This window comes from Aulonocara sp. 'chitande type north' Nkhata Bay, linkage group LG8 (assembly GCF_057382095.1).
Source record: "Aulonocara sp. 'chitande type north' Nkhata Bay isolate Kocher_YH1m ecotype deep benthic linkage group LG8, A_spYH_male_GT1.1, whole genome shotgun sequence".
In the NCBI taxonomy this organism is placed as follows: domain Eukaryota; kingdom Metazoa; phylum Chordata; class Actinopteri; order Cichliformes; family Cichlidae; genus Aulonocara; species Aulonocara sp. 'chitande type north' Nkhata Bay.
The window spans coordinates 5,764,287-5,776,617 of NC_141351.1; the positions used below are offsets into that span (position 1 = coordinate 5,764,287).

At 43.6% G+C, this 12,331-nt stretch overlaps 1 protein-coding gene across 4 annotated transcripts in view; it reads right to left on the reverse strand.

Annotated features, from left to right (window-relative positions):
• Positions 1-12,331, reverse strand: part of vps35l (VPS35 endosomal protein sorting factor like) — a 19,169-nt gene continuing 6,838 nt past the window's right edge. For 3 of the 4 annotated variants that reach the window (XM_086302966.1, XM_086302964.1, XM_086302962.1), the window contains 12 exons: positions 12,202-12,264; positions 12,020-12,105; positions 11,846-11,926; positions 11,663-11,726; positions 11,424-11,522; positions 11,266-11,343; positions 10,918-11,032; positions 10,630-10,769; positions 10,342-10,507; positions 644-762; positions 262-411; positions 1-160 (listed from right to left, as the gene is read on the reverse strand). In XM_086302966.1, coding sequence (XP_086159092.1) covers positions 62-160; positions 262-411; positions 644-762; positions 10,342-10,507; positions 10,630-10,769; positions 10,918-11,032; positions 11,266-11,343; positions 11,424-11,522; positions 11,663-11,726; positions 11,846-11,926; positions 12,020-12,105; positions 12,202-12,264 — 1,260 coding nt within the window. In that variant the 3' untranslated portion in view covers positions 1-61. The remainder of the gene's footprint in view (positions 161-261; positions 412-643; positions 763-10,341; positions 10,508-10,629; positions 10,770-10,917; positions 11,033-11,265; positions 11,344-11,423; positions 11,523-11,662; positions 11,727-11,845; positions 11,927-12,019; positions 12,106-12,201; positions 12,265-12,331) is intronic. The other variant, XM_086302965.1, reaches the window with a different exon arrangement.

Consider the following 12,331-nt stretch of genomic DNA (forward strand, 5'->3'; position numbering starts at 1 on the left):
TGTTAGGTTTTATTTACACAAATTTAAATTGAGCAGTGTAACACGTCATTGAGTGTGGAGCTCAGGTGCGAGACTGCAGCGTGAGCCTCTGGACCATATCTGACAGATGAGTCATGTCCGGCTGCTGAGTCTGATGTTTGATGAACTCCAGAGTCCGAACCTGCAGCAGACAAAGATGAGAAGTCAGTGAGGCTGCATTCACAAATACAGCAGATTTAAAGTGTACAGAGTGGGCCTCGGTGCTCTGAAACATGAACTCACGGAGGTGCGGGTCTCGCAGCATCCATGTTTGTGGCTGAGGTTCCAAAGGTTGACTGCCAGCTGGCTCAGCTTGTTGTTCCTCAGATCACCGTGAGCCAGCAGGACACCAAACAGGGAGAAGGCCAGAGCGCCCTGGCGGCGTGTGCTCTGCTGCAAGAGAGTGGGAAATGCATGTCAGCGTGGTTTTCCAGTTTTTGGTTTTCATTCCCACATGTACATGAAGGCAGCATAACTTTGGTTACACAGCATCCAGATTTTGGCAAGCTTGAAATCTGGATTTTCACTAAAACCAGATTATTTTTCTTTAAAATAATTCCTTCAGCCATGGAAGCAGTTGCTTTTTGTTTTTGAATTTAGACACATCTAAGCACCGCATCCTCACCTCATCACGACCGAGTGTCTTCAGGTGGTCGAGGATCTGTCCAATCAGAGTCTCACACAGCTTGTTGATCTCTGATAGGAATTTGGGATCTCCGCCATAGAGCGTGTCATTAGAATCCACTGAGCCAGGAAACAGAATAATTAGATTAACGGGGAAAACTCCTCACTGTCTTACTACAGATGAAGACAGAATTATTACCCCCCTGTGGAATTTGCAGAACAAGGGACTTTAATTTTTTCATTTCCTTAGCATTTCTAAACATACTACTAGTATGTTTATACTATACTACTACTACATACTGTTAAGATTCAATATTGAGGAAGGGTACAAGAGGTGATCGAAGAATAACCACACCGATCCGGCCGGGTGAAGTCAAACGAAGATTTTAATGAATACACGCGTGGGAAGACAACTCTGTACGCAGACAGGAAGTAGTCTTCGACTTAATCAAAGCATGAACAGATATTTTATAGCATCAGGGTTTATTTACTGACGCCCCTTCATACGTCACAGATACATTTTATACATAGATCAGATCAACATCATCATTGACTTTTCACCTAGAAAATCATCTTCTATTTTCATGGCTAGCCCTTCCTGTCTACCTTTCAGTTCTTGTCTTGTTCCTCTTTCTTGCCGAGACACCAAGAAACGGTTCCTCTTTTACCAAGACAATTTTGCAGTTACAGCCAAACATAACTAACCTCTCCTCTAAATAAATCTAATTTAAAGTGTGTGTGTGTGTGTGTGTGTTGACCTCACATGCTCTTTGTGTCATCTCTTCACCTACTGTCTGTGTCTCGTCCTCAAATGCTCTTTCTCAATTCACCTGTTGCACTTCTGACCTTTTACCAGACCAGAAGCTCACTGAGACTATGTGTATGTCTTCTACTAAATAAATGTTTTAATCAAGAACCTCTACTAAAACCTTAATATAAAATGATCTGATATATAAGTGTTCTGTAAGCATGTATTGCAATTCCTTCTCTGGCTCCAAGTCACTTGCACAATAGATTGTCCGAACATCGCGCCGAACAAAGCTTCCGACCCCCAATTAATTGACCGAGCTCCAACTCTTTAATAAGCACAGATATGCATTGTGTATAAAATAGTCATAGCTGCTTAAGGCCTTCTTAAAGCTATCTGTTACATTGTTAAAGCCTCGTCTTAGCCTGCGGCTCAAAATAACTTCCTGGTTTCACTTCTGCATACAACTTCCTGTCAGCCTGCAACTCAGTCTTTCTGAAAGAGACACTGTTTAAACCTTGGAATGCAATATCCATGCTGCAGATTATATTATTAATGCAATGACAATTATTTGACAATAGCAGTAAAATAATTTCCCTCCTCGACACTCCCCCTTTTGACCTCTGGAACACCAGAGGTCACAATACATTGTGTCCTCACGCAGACCCTTCTCTGGTGGTCTCGAACCTCGAGATCTCCAGGATCCTCGCCCCTCCTGTGGTCGCCGAGATCAATCTTCTGCAAAGGAAACAAAACACCTTTTCTTGCATCTCCCTAACTTATCCTATCTGGGACTCTTTAATCAAAAGCCTGATCCTAATTATCTTCTTAACTTATTGACTTGTATTTATGTATACTCTTCAACGTTACTCGTCATTCTAAAATTCTTTTAAGCGCTGGTTTCACGTCCAGTTGCTCGCTCTACTTTCCCTTATCTGATCATCAACATCCTGTGCACAAGTTGTCGCTGCTGCAAGTTAATCTACTCCAAAAGAAAACAACCACTTTAATCAATTAAGTTTAAGCATATAAGCAATTACTCCTGTATACATTTCATCATAGCTAAATGCTGCCTTGAAACAACTCCTATGTGTTAACACTAACTTCATTTTAAAACCTCACATTTCCTATGTTATCACCTGTTTTGGTATAACCTTTTTATTTCATTTTGCTCCCTTAATGTAACAATACCTTCTAATTCTAATGTATCAGACTTAACCAAAATATATGCTTTCCTTCCTCTTTGGTCCTTCTTTAAGTTCAGTTAAAAGCTAAATGAATTTAGGGCCTTTTGCCTGGAATCAATACTGTCATGTGTGTTTCTTAACTCTGTGTCTGTAAGCGTGTGCAATCCTTCATGAACTCATATTATCCTCACAGTAGATTGGCTAATCATAGCGCTAGCCAAAGGCTCATGACCCTCCAGAGACAAATTTGAGCCACAACTCCTTTAAAAGCACAAAATGCAATATGTATAAAATAGTTATAACTGCTCCTGAAATACAAAGTTAACATCATCATAAACATCTTATGGTCATCAAAGCAATGGGCAGGGCTGCGACCCAATTTAGCCCTGTCTGCGCACAAATTTTAGCCAACTTGTTTTTCAAATTTAGGTTCATCCTCTCTATGCTTCGGGCCATCCAGTCAGAACATCCACACACACCAACAAATACCTCACCCCAGATGGGACTGTATCAATCATGTCGGTATAATCAATCACGACCTCTTCTCCTGGCCTTCCTGGCATGAGAAACTTACCAGCTTCAGGTTTTACTGCTGGCTTTGGGTTGTGTGCCCCACAAATTAGGCACGTTCTGGCCTTTTCCAGTATCATCCTTCTCAAATCAGGATGCCACCATCGGCACAAATTTCTCTCCATCTGTTCCACTCCCACGTGACCAAGCCCGTGAGCCTCATTCACCTTTTGTTCCGCCATTTTGGCCGTTAAAGCGGGACGCCCATCTGGCCCCCTCCACAAACCGCCATCTTGCCAGGCTCCTTTGTTTTCCCACACCCCCTTTTCCTCTGGGGATGTCTCCTCCTGAGCCTGTCTAACTTCTTCCATGCTGTTAGTGCTAACCTCCTCTTCTGGGGTTACCTGCACCAGTTGTCTCTGTCCTTTGTAGCCCGCTGCTTCCTTTGCGGCTTCGTCAGCTTTCTGATTTCCTCTTGCCACCATACTGTCTGCTTGTGAGTGGCCTTTGCATTTTATAATACTTACCTCGTCTGGGTCCTCCAGGGCCTTTTTGTGACAGATGGGTGCATTAGTGGCCGTTCTGAACCCGGCTCTCTTCCACTGAGCCAGTTCCACATGAGCTGCTCCAAACGCATATGCTGAGTCAGTGTAGATGTTCACTCTCATGTTTTTAGCCAACCTCAGGGCTCGAGTTAGGGCTATCACTTCAGCTCTCTGGGCCGACTGTTATCCCTCGATTTTTCCTTCAACCTGGGCTTTCTTAATACAGTCATGTGGTTCTCCTGACCCCATTAGGTCCGCCATATTTATTCCTTCATGTGTGAATATCAGATTTGGTGCCTCTAAAATTTTGCTGAACCTTTGTTGCGTCAGTGGAGTCATTGTGAATGCCTGTGAGTTCACATAGGCCACTACACTGTGTGTAGTAAGCACTTTCAGTGGGTGTTCCCTCACTATATGTGCTGTTTTCTGAATTATCTTTGCTACTCCTGCTGCGTGTTGTGTGCATGTGGGATGCCTTGCTTCTGTTGAATTTAATCTTATGCTAACATACATAAGTACATCCCTACCTCCCCCTTTTTTCTGAAACAACACACCATTCACAACTCCCTTTGTTTCTGAAACATCAAGATAAAATGCCTCATCATAGTTAGGTGTGGCCAGATCTGTGGCTCTTGACAAATCCTGTTTTAGTGAAATGAACGCTGTCTCTGTGTCCGGCGTCCAAGGCAATTCAGCCTTCAGATTTCGAACACCAACTTTCTTGATCAGGTCCCTTAAAGGGGCCGTTTTACCCGCATAGTTCGGAATGAACTGCCTGCTGTAACCTGTCAAGCCAAGAAAGGAAAGCAACTCCTTCACAGTTCTTGGTTTTGGATGTGTCAGAATTTGGTCTCTGTGTGTGTTCATTAACCCCACTGATCTGTGTGCGATCACCCGGCCCAGGAATGTTACCTCTGGCCGGACCAACTGCAGTTTTTCTTTGCTCACTTTGAAGCCACACTCCGCCAATCTGTTCAACACCACGAGCGATGCTGCCGTACAGGCCGCTGCTGACGGGGCTGCAATAAAAAGATCATCAACATACTCTATTAATGTACAGCCCCCTGGCAGTTGACATGGGGACAATGTCTCTTTCAACACCTGATTAAAAATTCCTGGTGAGAGTGCAAAGCCTTGTGGTAGGCGTGTGTACCTAAATTTGCGGCCTCTGTATGTGAATGAGAAAATGTCTCTGAGTGACTCGTGCAGTGGGAGACAAAAGAATGCATTCGCTAGGTCAATACATGTGAACCACTTTTGGTCTTCAGTTTTGTGCTTCTATTATGGTCTGTTAAATGGTATGTCAGACTTCAGCCGGAACAGGACAGGCGAACAGTTAGCTAGACCTACATCTGTGGGCCCTGCGGACCACAAAGTACCAGGCAATTTTGAGAGCTCAGCTACTGCATCAGGATGATCCACTCTTTCCCTGCCATGTATTCTGGAGATTTCTTTATGTTCTAAGATCACTGCATCGTTGGACAAACAAGTTATGCGATATATTTTACATTTTGGTGCATACCAGACGTTTGGAATTTGGGTGCTTTGCCAGCATGCGTTGTCCAGCGCCCGCTTGACCATTGGTCCCAGATCTCTTGGCCCATGACCCTCGTGGACCGCCAATGTAATGTGAGGGGCTGAATCCTCTCCCACATTGTACCAAGGCAGTTGTTCATCAGTAAATTTCACAGCCGCGGCCACACCTTCTGGTCCAACATAAATGTTATGTGTTTGCACATTCCACGTCTGTCCCTCAAGATCAGACTGGAACTGTTCCCAATAGATATCGTTATCTTCCCTATCATAAAAGAGTGTAACGTGGAAAGGATCTCGCGGGGGGGAATAGACGGCCAGGCTCATTACCCAGGGTTTCCACAGCTGATAATGTCTCAAAATGCCTTCTTCCACTAGCCTCCCCCAGTAGATTTCGACAGTGGGTTGTTCAGAGTTCTGGACTAGATATTGAGTCTTTGAAGGTGATCCCAGTTTCACAAGCAGGTCCCTGCCCATGAGATTTTCCAGGCACCTGTGAGGACACCACATATTGGTGCTTCAAAGTCTGTTTTCCCAGCTGTGTCAATGCTGGATCATCATCATTGACAGCATAGGTTCTGCCGTCCCCACGCTGTTCAGTTTCTCCGGGCTCCATCAGTATTGCTCCCCCTCCCAGCCCCAGTCGGCTACTGGGTACTGGGGGCTGGTGCTGCATTCGGGTTTGGAGCTTGATGTGCTCCCCTGTAAGCAACTCTTTGTCTTGGGCCTCCTCGTGCCTGGGGTTGATAGCCTCGCCTCTGATAATTTCGCTGCGATTCAGGGCATTCTCGGGACCAGTGTCCTTCTGCTCCACAGCTGTAACAGCCAGTCCAAGACACACTGCCAGGATTCCCCGGATTCCGAGCCCTTTGTCCTCCCCTCACGGATCCACCACGCCCTCTCTGCGGTCCACCGGTCCCCCAATTCCCTACGGGTTGACGCTGCCTTGGTGCATTGGCGGGCCAACGGTCATCAGGGTAGAGACCCGGATCCTGATCTGGCCAGTCAGGCACAGGATCGGGCTGAGACCTTGCCACCATTATAGTCTTATTTAGTTCTTTCAGTTCTTTTTTCTTCGCATTATATTTTTCGCGAGCCTCACCCAGCTGCAGCCTAAGCAGCTGCGCCTGTACTTCATCTAACTCTTTCTTTTGTTTGTTCGTCAAATCCTGTTCCTGCTGAAGTCTGTGGGTCACATGTCTCTCCCACTGCACCGAGTCTGCAACGGCAAAATCTGGGTTCTTTTCCAAGTCAACTGCAACCTGGTTGGGCAGCCCTGCCAGCACTGCCGAACGAAACCACGCTCTACTTTCACCCTCCTTCCCCGGATGTATTCCTGTTCCTAACAACCATTGTTCCTTTGCTTTAGCTAAACACTCTCTGGGTGTGTTTTTGGGATCCCAAATAATTTTTGGAATGGCTCCAGAGTTAGGAGTTGGGTCCTTCTCCCGAACTGCATCTGCTAAGTCACTCTGCACCTCATGATATTTCAGGTCATTTGCATATCTAGTTGTTTGAGCTATCTGCTCTACATCTACTAACCCACCACCCAGCATACAACGTCCGGCCAAAGCGCGAAAGTCGCCCAGCGCTAATTCTTCTCCTTCCCAATGTTCTCCCTTGGTTATTGGTGGAAGTTGTTTAACCAATGCTTCCAAATCTCTCACCTTATAGGCGCGATAAACTGGTTCGTTCTTTGGACCTGCTATTAGAGGCAGACTTAAACCAGGGTCAGGAGCTCCTTGTTCAAAACTCACTTTTCTACTTTTCCTCGACTTTCCTTTTCCCTTTGAGCTCCTAAATATGGGCTGTGAGATTAACATTTCCTTATTTATTCACTATACGTAACCTGAATTTTCTCTCTCTCTTCAAATAACAACGGTTATCTTTACAATTTGTTATTGAACTACTAATTAAGTTGCTTTTTATGGTGTCAGTGATAAACTGCCCCTAAAAAGTCCACTTTATTGCGTGCTCATTGAGTTACTCCTATCAAAACTATTTAACAAGTTCAATTTACACATACTCATTAATTTGTCACGCTTATTAGTGGCTCATGGTTGCTTAAAGCCTATGTCTGACTTGACCACAGAGTTAGAGCATCATTCAATCCTCCCAGGATGACCACTCCACTTACTCTGCATCCAGTCAGCTCATGAATTAACAACACTTGCAGACTGTAACCCTTTTATTTTTTGTTTATGCCTTCAAATCCACCTTAAATCTTCTTTACCTAAACGTTGGTTTTAAACACAAACAATTCTTATATTCTATTTTGAAACGCTGTCACCATTCATATATTTACAATGTTATTATTTACTAAGCCAGCATTTTAATTGCAGACATTTATCCACATTTACAAACAATAGTTATAGAGCTGAATGACACACAAAACCGAAAGCATAATCCTCTCATGCGCTCTGCATCAGCTGCCTCATTTGCATGCACACACACTCTTCATCTAAGAATAGCAGCAGGCAGTCAGTGCATTGCTGACTCGACCCACAGAGATCTTTTTTAATACAGAGACGTCTTATATTTACAACTGCACAGATTTTCTGCCTTTTAACACCTACCGAATTTCGAAAAATTTAAGTTAACGGTCTAACCGATAAAAGTCCAACTTTTTTGTAATCAATTAACCAGTATCTGTCCAACAGTTTCTGGCCTCATCTCTAAACTCCCTAACTCAATTTAAAAGTGTCCAACACCCAAGGTCCAACCTTTGCTGCCCAAAAAAGCGCAGATACCGTTCCAAACGGTAAGGAGACTCTATCTCCTAGCTTAATTCCGGGATGCCCTGTACCCCACAGCTAAACCACACTGAACTAACCCTCTTCGCCGAGAGGTCAATGTCGCGCGTCCACGACAAGGAGGGAGCGTAACCTCCGGGCTCTGCGCTTCCTACCAGTCCAACTGGCGTTCTTGAGTAATTTATAATACTTTGGAACAACAGTAAAACACCCAACCAAGTGTAAGACTGAAGCAGGTCCAACCTTATAACCAAAAAATAACCAAATTCCCTAAGATACTAAAAACACTGAGCAGTCCAACTGCTTTTCCTTTTAGCGGTCCAACCGCATTCAACCATTACCAGCAGTCCAACTGCTTTAAATCCTCAGTACTGTCATGACATTCTCATCAAAATCAAAACAGACATCCACCAGTAACTTCAGTGAGTAGACTTAAATTTTATCATATCCAATTTGGCACACTTTGGAAATAATTCAACAGGTAGTGCCTTACCTTTTGGATAAGCCGGCTTATGCCCACTCACTTAGACCACTGGAATTCATGTCTGCCCGTCAGACCACCCAAGACCCCGGATTTCTCCGTCCAAACCTCCAACTCTCCTTCCTCAATAACCGGACGAAGCCCCCAAATGTTAAGATTCAATATTGAGGAAGGGTACAAGAGGTGATCGAAGAATAACCACACCGATCCGGCCGGGTGAAGTCAAACGAAGATTTTAATGAATACACGCGTGGGAAGACAACTCTGTACGCAGACAGGAAGTAGTCTTCGACTTAATCAAAGCATGAACAGATATTTTATAGCATCAGGGTTTATTTACTGACGCCCCTTCATACGTCACAGATACATTTTATACATAGATCAGATCAACATCATCATTGACTTTTCACCTAGAAAATCATCTTCTATTTTCATGGCTAGCCCTTCCTGTCTACCTTTCAGTTCTTGTCTTGTTCCTCTTTCTTGCCGAGACACCAAGAAACGGTTCCTCTTTTACCAAGACAATTTTGCAGTTACAGCCAAACATAACTAACCTCTCCTCTAAATAAATCTAATTTAAAGTGTGTGTGTGTGTGTGTGTGTTGACCTCACATGCTCTTTGTGTCATCTCTTCACCTACTGTCTGTGTCTCGTCCTCAAATGCTCTTTCTCAATTCACCTGTTGCACTTCTGACCTTTTACCAGACCAGAAGCTCACTGAGACTATGTGTATGTCTTCTACTAAATAAATGTTTTAATCAAGAACCTCTACTAAAACCTTAATATAAAATGATCTGATATATAAGTGTTCTGTAAGCATGTATTGCAATTCCTTCTCTGGCTCCAAGTCACTTGCACAATAGATTGTCCGAACATCGCGCCGAACAAAGCTTCCGACCCCCAATTAATTGACCGAGCTCCAACTCTTTAATAAGCACAGATATGCATTGTGTATAAAATAGTCATAGCTGCTTAAGGCCTTCTTAAAGCTATCTGTTACATTGTTAAAGCCTCGTCTTAGCCTGCGGCTCAAAATAACTTCCTGGTTTCACTTCTGCATACAACTTCCTGTCAGCCTGCAACTCAGTCTTTCTGAAAGAGACACTGTTTAAACCTTGGAATGCAATATCCATGCTGCAGATTATATTATTAATGCAATGACAATTATTTGACAATAGCAGTAAAATAATTTCCCTCCTCGACAATACTACTGCTTTTTATTTGTGGGGTATTTACATGTCTATCTAAAACATTGTAATATGTAATAGTAATACATTAGCTAATACATAATATTAAATAAATTATATATATCTCTATATATAAATAAAATAAATTATATATCTATCTATCTATACACACACACACACACATATCTAATATCTAATAACCATGTTAATAAAAAATCTTAATAAGATTGAGGACGATCAGTTACGATACACAACAGTAAGTTGTAAGTTTGTGTGTTTGTGGAGATGTGCTTGGTTTCAGCCCCTGGCGTCTGATCCAAACCGAGATAAGTCAGAAGCATGTAGCAGATGTCATTAAATGAAGATATATTATTTCTGTGGTAATACATTATTCTCTCTAAAGTCACGTATTCTGTAATAAGACTGATCCAGTGGTTCGGGAGTAGTGATCTTTTGGATTTCCAATTTCAAAATATAGCTTTCTTGGCAATAGAGAGATAAAGAAGAGCTTGAGAGATTCCTTAAAAAAAAAGAATGGACTGGAATCCCTCTGGAGACGTGTGAGAGACTTGTTGAAAACAGCACTGTCCTCAACTGTACATGTGACAAGAACAGGAAACGTCACAAGTAAAAGCTCAACGCGTGAAACTCTTAACTTTTAGGGCTTACAGAAATTAGCCTGGAGAAAATCTGTAAAAGTCTGTCTTTGTTAGAGCTCTCTGATGTAAATTCAGTGTTTACGTGTGTGCCGTTACCTTTGGGGATAGAGTACAGATAGGTTTCCTGGCTCATGGCTGCCAGCAGGGGCAGAGCACTGATGTAAACCCGCACCTTTGCATCGCTGTTGTCTTCCCAGGTATAATCCTGGACCATGTTGAGCAGACCCCGGACTAAGTAGAGCACCCCATGCTCTGGATGGTCCTGTTAAAAGACAACAACAACAAAAATCAAAACATTTGTCAAGCTGAACTGAGACAAAAATGGGCGATTACAGGTGTGGTCCGTCTCCTGTAAACCCACCTCTGAACCGTAATGAACCTTACCGGGATAACCAGCAGCGTTGCCAAGAAGCTGTTGATAAAGTCCACGAGGAAGCTTTCAGAAGAGCGAAGTTTTCCCTCCACGCTGATGGAGCGAGGAACCTCCGGAAGAATGCTTACGGCTGCCTTTAGGAAAGCATCGGCTGGAAGAAGGAAGGTGGAGAACGAGTCAGAAAAGGCGTGGGAAGGACAAGAGAAACAGAAATGATCGCAATACAGTAAAAACATTAGGGACACAAGTTTTGATCAACTAAATCTTAAACTTAAATCTCGAATGAGACAGCTACTTACCCTGGGACAGACACTGATTGGCCAAAGCAACCTGACCGGACAACAGGTAGAGGCTGAGTCGACTGAAGATGCTGCTGAGAGACGGGATGGTGATGAAACTGTAGGCGGCACATGCCTAAAAGAGAGAGGGAGAGGAAAATTTCATGCAATGTTATTTCTGTAAGACAGGCCTATAAAAAAAGCTTGCTAGCATTAGGTGATAAATTAGCATTAGCCAAAATGCTAATGTTGACTGTCTTTTATATACAGTCTGTGGTTTTTTGACTTTTCCTTTGGCATTGCTAAAAAGTCATCCAAGAGGAACGTACGGTGATGTGAAATGATTAGAGACTGCATGTGTGGACTCACTCTGACGAAAGCAGCGGTCTTGCGGGAGTGATTCCCTCTCATCACCCTCCTGGTCTCCATGGCCAGCTGGTTCACCGTCTGTAAACGACAAGGTTACATGAAGGAGATGGCGTTGTGGCTTCTGTCACTTAATGCTGAAATGCCAAACACAGGCTTACATGAATGAGTTGCACCAGGACAGGCTCCAGGTTACAGAAGGTGGCTCTAGCCTCCACACAGAAACTCAACTGCTGCTCAAAGTCACGACCAAAGGAAACCTGAAGTGCAGAGAAAAAAAAAATGTAACCCCAAAATTGAAACAAAAACAACAGATGCAGATCAAAACAATGCAATACAAGAGGCCGAAACAGCAGTTGTGATTGTTGTTGACATAATATAATAGATGTGATAATCTCACCATGCGGATGAAGCCGATGATCAGCAGAGCCAAAGATCTTTTCTCGTCTTCGAGAGTAAGAGCACTTCAAGACAAAGAGAAAAATAAATGCGCTACCGCACGAACACAGCTGAAACGACGACTTTAAGTCACAGATATGAAAGTAGCATACGTCTGTATAACACACACAAACGAATACCCTACTTGACAGAGTCGTGCATGGTCTTGCAGATGTGCAGCATGGCGTTGAGGATCACCGGGTCTCTGGTGAGCTCCACCTGGTGTCTAAAGGCCAGAGAACAGAGTAGAACATCAATACGAAACATCAACGTTTCTGCCACAACTCTCAATAATCTCATGACTTTAACGAACTCTTACTTGATGAAGACCTCCATGATGGATTTGCAGACCTCCACCCTCACGCTGTCCTTCTGGAACATGTCCAGGAACGGCAGGAATCGCTCCTGAAGAACCGAAAAGAGCAAAAACTGAAAATGTAGCTCGACTTATGGCACTGGAATCACAGTTTCATTGTTGCAGCTCAAGCTGTAGAAGCTCACCATGGAGAAGAGGACAGAGAAGTCGTGGAAGTAGGTGAGGATCTTCCTGATCACCGACTGCAGCTACACGCAGAACAGACACGAGACAGTTAGTACAGAGCAGAAGGAAAGAGGAGGATGGAGAGTAGCA